The 7,194-nt window shown below is 47.5% G+C and overlaps 1 protein-coding gene across 1 annotated transcript; it reads left to right on the forward strand.

Moving 5' to 3' along the window:
* Positions 1-6,017: 6,017 nt before the first annotated feature.
* LOC123383461 (uncharacterized protein CXorf51A-like) lies at positions 6,018-6,692 on the forward strand. Its single transcript, XM_045051062.1, has 2 exons — positions 6,018-6,186; positions 6,358-6,692. Exons 1-2 carry the CDS (start codon positions 6,055-6,057, stop codon positions 6,568-6,570), a joined length of 345 nt encoding a protein of 114 aa, XP_044906997.1. The 5' UTR covers positions 6,018-6,054; the 3' UTR covers positions 6,571-6,692.
* The last annotated feature ends 502 nt before the right edge of the window (positions 6,693-7,194 follow it).

The raw sequence follows: 7,194 nt of genomic DNA on the forward strand, positions 1-7,194 counted from the left end.
GGCATGTATTTCACCTCAACTGTCTGCCCTCTGCCCATGTGCTAGAGTATCCTCTGGGCCCATTCTGAATTCTGTCCTTCTTCTTAGTTGTGTGACCTGGGGCAAGTCACTTCACGTCTCTGAACGTCAGTTCGCCCATCTGTCAATGAGACAGCTTGAAGGTGAGCTATGGTAAGTGCTAGAGGAAATGTTAGTGCAGATAATGATGGCAATGTGGTACCGAGGGAAGGAGAAGACAGACAACGGTGATATCAGAGTCACTTTCCTTGGTAAATCTCTGCTGGAACCTCTCTCCACCTCTTCTCCCTCCATCCCAACTCAAGCCACTTGGTTGAGGGCTTGGAGAGGGAAAAGGGGGGTAAGGACATAAGAGCTCTCTAAGACACGTGATGGCAAACAGTTGTGACAGAGGCCAAGTTGCCTTTCATATTCCTTCCTCTCTTCTGTGAGAAGGAATTACAAATGTGGGATAAATAATACCATTTGGGACTTGGAGTAAGAGAGATCTGAGAGCCATGAATGTTCCTTTCCTTCTGGAAAGATTACACTGGATGGTAAGATGTGAGAAGAAGAAAACCTTGGAGCCAGAGATGCCTCTGGATGGAGACTGGTCCAGTTGGGTCGCAGAGGGTATAACCTCTGGGTCCTACCTCTTGGCCTTGGGCCAGTCTGGAAGAGACCTGAGACTGTAGGTGTGCCCGCGTCTCCATTCAGTTCTCTTCTGCTGGGCAGATGGAGAGTACAAGTTTCACCCTGTGCAAAAAAAGCCTTCCATTTTTATTTTTTATTATTTTGGTTTTTTTTTTTTTTTTTTTTTTTTTAGAGATAGAGAGTGAGCGCAAGTGGGGGAGGTGGGCAATGGGAGAAGGAGAGAGAGACCTGCCCTGAGCTCAAATCAAGAGTCCAATGCTTAACCGACTGAGCTGCCCCTCCATTTTTTTAAATGCAGTCTCTTCAAGTGTTACATAAGAGATGTTCCGGAATATGGAATCCAGAAAGAAAAAATCAACCAGAAGTACAACCATCAATTTCATAACCCAAACATGCAAGCAAAACCTGGCTTACGATACAATAGCCCTTCTCTGCTACATGGCTTCCTGTCATTCAGAGAGAAGCAGGGAAATCATGGGTTGTGCAATCGGTGAGATGTCACCTGAAGTCCTAGTTGCTCATGTACAAGCCTCTATAATGTTGGGCTACTTGGTTTACCTCCGAAAGCCTCGCTTGTCTTACCTCTAAAATGGAGGGGAGGGGGCGCCTGGGTGGCGCAGTCGGTTGAGCGTCCGACTTCAGCCAGGTCACGATCTCGCGGTCTGTGAGTTCGAGCCCCGCGTCAGGCTCTGGGCTGATGGCTCGGAGCCTGCTTCCGATTCTGTGTCTCCCTCTCTCTCTGCCCCTCCCCCATTCATGCTCTCTCTCTCTCTCTCTGTCCCAAAAATAAAGTTGAAAAAAAAATTTTAAAAAAAATAAAAATAAAAAAAAAATAAAATGGAGGGGAGGATTATAGGTCTCATAGCTACTTTTGAACATATGAAACACAGTTATAATAACTTAGTTTTTGTGGTTTTAAGGAATGTTTAACCTCAGCATAGTTTTAGATTTACAGAAAAACCATAGGGTAGTACAAACAGCTCTTTTGTATTCCACATCAATTTTCCCTACTGTTAACATCTGATATCAGCATGAGACATTTGTTACAACTAATGAACCAATATTGAGACATTGTAGTTTTTAAATTTTTTTTTAACATTTCTTCATTTTTGAGAGAGAGACAGAGACAGAGCACGGGTGGGGTGAGGGCAGAGAGAGAGGGAGACACCCAGAATCTGAAGCAGGCTCCAGTCTCTGAGCTGTCAGCACAGAGCCCGATGCTGGGCTCGAACTCACAAACCATGAGATCATGACCTGAGCTGAAGTCGGACACTTAAACTGAGCCACCCAGGTGCCTCTGTTTTTAGATTTTTTTTTAAAGTTTATTTATGTATTTAGAGAGAAAGAGAGAATGAGCTGGGGAGGGGCAGAGAGACAGGGGATCTGAAGTGGGCCCTGTGCTAACAGTAGAGAGCCCCATGCGGGGCTCAAAGTCATGAACTGTTGAGATCATGACCTGAGCCGAAGTCAGACACTCAACTGACTGAGCCACCCAGGTGCCCCGATACATTGTTATTATTAAAGCCCATACTTTATTCCTAAGTTTTTACCGAATGTCCCTTTTCTGTTCTAGGATCCCATCCAGGATTCTATTTACTTGTCACGTCTCCTTAGGTTTCTCTTGGCCATGAAACGTCTCTTGGAGGTTTCTCTCAGGCTTTCTTTGTTTTTGATGACACTGACAGTTTTATGGAGTACTGGTCAGATATTTTGTCAAATGACATTCAACTGGGATTTGTCTGACATTTCTCTCATGATTAGACTGGGGCTCTGGCTTTTGGGGAGGAGGACCAGTCACAGAGGCACAGCGTCCTTCTCATTCCATCATATCAAGGGAGCGTGCTATCAACATGACTCATCACTGTTGACGTTAACCTTGATCACCTGGCTGAGGGAGTGTCTGTCAGGTTGCTACACGGCAAAAGCTGCTCTTTTCTCTTCATGGTGTTCTCTTTGGAAGGAAACCCCCATGCACGGCCAAATGTTAAGGGGTGGGGAGTTACGCTCTACCTCCTTGAGGGAGTAGCACCCGTAAGATACTTAGACTTCTTTTCTACAGGAGATTTGTTTGTTCTCCTTCATTTAATTATTGATTCAAGCACTTCTTTGTGTCAGTAAGCACTCTTGAACATTATTTAGTGCCTTGAGTCAGAATGTAATATTCTTGTATTTATTTATTTTGTTGCTCACTTTGTTCCAGCTGTGGCCATTTTTATTTTTTTTATTTTATTTTTTTTTCAATATATGAAATTTATTGTCAAATTGGTTTCCATACATCACCCAGTGCTCATCCCAAAAGGTGCCCTCCTCAATACCCATCACCCACCCTCTCCTCCCTCCCACCCCCCATCAACCCTCAGTTTGTTCTCAGTTTTTAACAGTCTCTTATGCTTTGGCTCTCTCCCACTCTAACCTCTTTTTTTTTTTCCCTTCCCCTCCCCCATGGGTTCCTGTTAAGTTTCTCAGGATCCACATAAGAGTGAAACCATACGGTATCTGTCTTTCTCTGTATGGCTTATTTCACTTAGCATCACACTCTCCAGTTCCATCCACATGGCTCCAAAGGGCCATATTTCGTTCTTTCTCATTGCCACGTAGTATTCCATTGTGTATATAAACCACAATTTTTTCATCCATTCATCAGTGGATGGACATTTAGGCTCTTTCCACAATTTGGCTATTGTTGAGAGTGCTGCTATAAACATTGGGGTACAAGTGCCCCTATGCATCAGTCCTCCTGTATCCCTTGTGTGGCCATTTTTAGAGCTCTTTCGGTGGCTCCTGTGTCACTCTGCCATGCCCACCCTTTTGTGTTTTTGATCTGATCCTTACTTTCTGGCACAACATGCTCTAGGCTGATCCCGTATATTTCCTTCCCCAACCCTGAAATCTTCCATTTCTCTAGGAGCCTCTTTTCAGAAACCAAGTTCTGGTTTGGAGTGGTAGCTATGCTTGTTGCTATGGGGATGTCTCAGTGGAAACAGATAGGTTATATGTCTATGCATGCTCACTCATGTATATACTTATATCTGTAATTATTTCAGTATCTGTGTATGTGTCTCCGTCTGTGTCTATATTAAGTTACACATGAGTCCATACTGTGGTCTCTACTCTAGGACCACGGGGTTCATTCTAGTTTGCCTCCTTTGCGTGTGTGTGTCTCTCATGCCAACAGTGACAAACCTGCTTCTGACCATCTGCCACCCATTTACTGATTTGTTTCAATTCCATTATACACGTGCAATGACTTCAAAATCATTAACCCATACAATGGGAAACAACTTCACCAACTGGAATACAACATGTATGCACAGTTCCTTTTGTCTTTCAACTTAACATCTCCACTCATTATCAAAGTTACTTAGGTCAATGCCTCTGTACCCCACCCCCTTCAGTGAAGTTATGTCACACATTCGTAATACGGTTACATTACTTTGTCAGTCTGCCAATTGGGGTTCATGATCACCCAAGTGACTCTTTTAAAGATTTATCGTTCATGTGGTAAAGTTCTGTGGGTTTTGTCCAATTCGTAGTAACACTATTTTTGAAAGAGAGATAGAGAATGTGCACCAGTCGGGGAGGGGCAGAGAGTGGGAGACAGAGCTCAGAGCTATGAGCACAGAGCCCTGTGTGGGGCTCAAACTCATGAACCGAGAGATTGTGACCTGAGCTGAAATCAAGAGTCAGCAACTTAAGCGACTGAACCACCCAGGTGTCCCTGCATCCAGTTTTTAGTGACTATCTCCACTTACTTTGTGAACACACGGATATAGTTAGTATAACTATTTTAACACCCTTGTCTGCTAATTCTAAAGTCTGTGCCAGTTCTTAGGGCACTTTTGATTTCTCGAGGGAGTTTCTATTTGATTTTTCTCAACTTAGTGATGTCAAAAACCTCGTTAATGTGGTTAAAGGCCAGCGCTACATCTTTCTTGTAAATTGTAAATTTTTCACATTTTTCTCTCAGGTTTTGGATCTTATTTCTAAAAGTCAGAAGAGGCTTTCTGTGTCAGTGATATTAATGGTCTAGGTTACAATCCTCCCCTCCCCCGCTTTGCCCATCAGCTTTCAAGTTCTTGTATGGTGTGCTTTGTTCTTCCTTTTAACATTTTCAGACACGTGGTGCATCCTGGGTGACTCAGCAACCAGGGGACACTGGGAAGTGAGCCCTTCATTGGAAACCCCAGAAGTCCCGCTAAGCCTAGAGGCTGTGTGTCCAGGTGAGCGCCTCAGACCGACTGAGTCCAGTAGTCATTTAGGAACATAAGGCCATGGCCTGCTTCCCCTTTCCTCCGGGGCCAACAACCCTAATGGGACACCTTCAACCTAGGGAACTATATGGACAGGATTTGATGGCAGTGTCTCCTCCAAGGGGTCAGGAGCGTATTGGGCTTGTTCACTGAAATGAACTGTACCAGCGTCTCAGCTGTGAAATAAGCCCCAAGGGAGGGAGGATGCTACCAGTGCCAACAGTAAAGTCAGAGGCGGAAAGTGCTGTGAGGACCCGTGCTGAGAAGACCTTCACACGTGCGGCTGACGCACCGGTGGTTGAGGTGAGACCTTAACCGGGCACCTCCGGGCAATCCTCCAGGATGGCCACCAGCCCTAGGTTGTCCTTTCTCACCTGCTATCACCCAGCACAGCTTCCAGCACGCGAATACCCGCCTCATCCCCCTACGGGGTTAGCACCCAAGTCCGGAAGTACCCCTAATAAGGCAAGTATGGACCCCAGACTGGAAACAAGAGCGGGACGCCCAGTGGGGCAGGTTTGTTTGCTGAAGTCCGATGGCCTGAAGGCAGTGATTTCAGACTGGAAAGTGGAAAAGGGAACAGAGCGACGTGGACACTGGGAAAAGCAGGTGGGATGGGAAAGTTTCCTGGTGGCAGGCAGGGAATGAATGGGCTTGGCCTGTAAGAGTCATTTGTGGTCAGGAAGTGGGATGATTAACATTTCCATGTAAAGCTAAATGCCACCATGTTATCTGGTGGGGGTTTGGGGGCAGATATACCAAATCAAGGTGATTGGGGGGGGGGGGGAGAGCACAATGAGTCGCTGAAGAAGATTACTGTGAGAAAAGGCATGGAGAAGACACCCTCTCCCGGCCAGGTGGCCTCACACAACTAACTGGTGGAGATGAGGGGGTTGGCACATCAGTTTGGGAGGCTGTTTAAGGGGTGAGAAAGAAGTGGCCCCTCCCTCCCACCACAACATCTTGGCCTCACCCACCCTGCACTCCCCCTCCCCCCTGAAGGTGTCAGGATGGTCCCTCGTGAGGTCACAGTGGCTGGGGGAGTGGCCAGATGACCACACAAAGCTTAAGGGTGTGGTCCCTCGGGGCCCTGGGAGGGGTATATATAGGGGCGCCTCAGGGGGTCTGGGCCAGACCGCTGGGAGTCTTCGAGATGGCTAAGGCCGCCAGGAAAACCCAGAACCCACCAGCTTGTAGCACAGCTACACAGCAATCAACATCAGGCCCCAGAAGGAGGAAACCCGCGAAGACCCCCCGTCAACCCAAGACCGGAGGCAGCGGCAAGGTAAGACAACCCCACCCAACCCAAGCTCTTCTTCCCTAGTGTCACTTCCCACAAGACTCCTCTGTGCCCTTACCTGGCAAACCCCCCCTCTTCCGAAGGGTTCTCCCGAAGCCCCTGTCCCATCCACCCCTGACCCTGTTCCCCCAACCAGACACTCTGTTGTCTTTCCAGGTGACCAAACCAACCATAAAGGTGAAAAGACAACTCCGGGGGACCGTGACCAAGAAAGCCCCGATGAAGACTCCCATTTCTTCAAAGAAAGGGAAGAAAGGTAGAGGGACTGCCCTGTTCGGCCATTACCGCAGGATGAATAAAGCGCAGAATCCCCATGATTCGCAGTGGGACCAACCCAGCACCTCAAAGGTGCGTGGTGGCCGCTCTTAGAGTGAGGCCAGAGATTTCTGAGGTCTGCCCCTGAGAAATGGGTGGCTGTTTAGTCATCGAATTTCACACAAATGGGGCATACAATTGGCAATGAAAATAAAATGACCTGTTAAAAAAAAAAATCTGTGTGTCTGTGAGTTCTCTGACGGTGGGGAGTGGGGAAGGAAGGGGAGAGGTAGGCGAGCAAGGGAGGGAGCTTGGGCCTGGGGGGTTGGGGGTGAGACCGGAAGGTCTGGTAGGCCAGAAAGTGGGGATAAGGGCTGGGTGGGAACTGAGCACCGAAGACGAGCTTCCCGCAGAAGAGGAAGACCGGAAGAGGAGGAGACTTCGGACTTCTTTGTGTGCGTGTGTGTGCGCACGCAGAGGTGTGGACCTAGTTGGGGAGAGGTGTTATGTGTGGGGTGGCAGTGTCAGTCCCTGAAACAGCATGTGAGGTCACTGACTGCAGGTCGCCTACCTCACAATGGGTAGGCATGCCCCACCCTGTCCTGTCAGCCGCAAAAGGCCCTCAAAAAACCTGAACTTCTCACCCTATGAAAAGCCCAAAGGACTAAAATAATGGTGTTTTGGGAGGCCACAAACCCAACATTGAATAGGCCACTTTCTTCCTAAGATTACACACAC

The sequence above is a fragment of the Felis catus genome, chromosome X (genome assembly GCF_018350175.1).
Source record: "Felis catus isolate Fca126 chromosome X, F.catus_Fca126_mat1.0, whole genome shotgun sequence".
Classification (NCBI taxonomy): Eukaryota; Metazoa; Chordata; class Mammalia; order Carnivora; family Felidae; genus Felis; species Felis catus.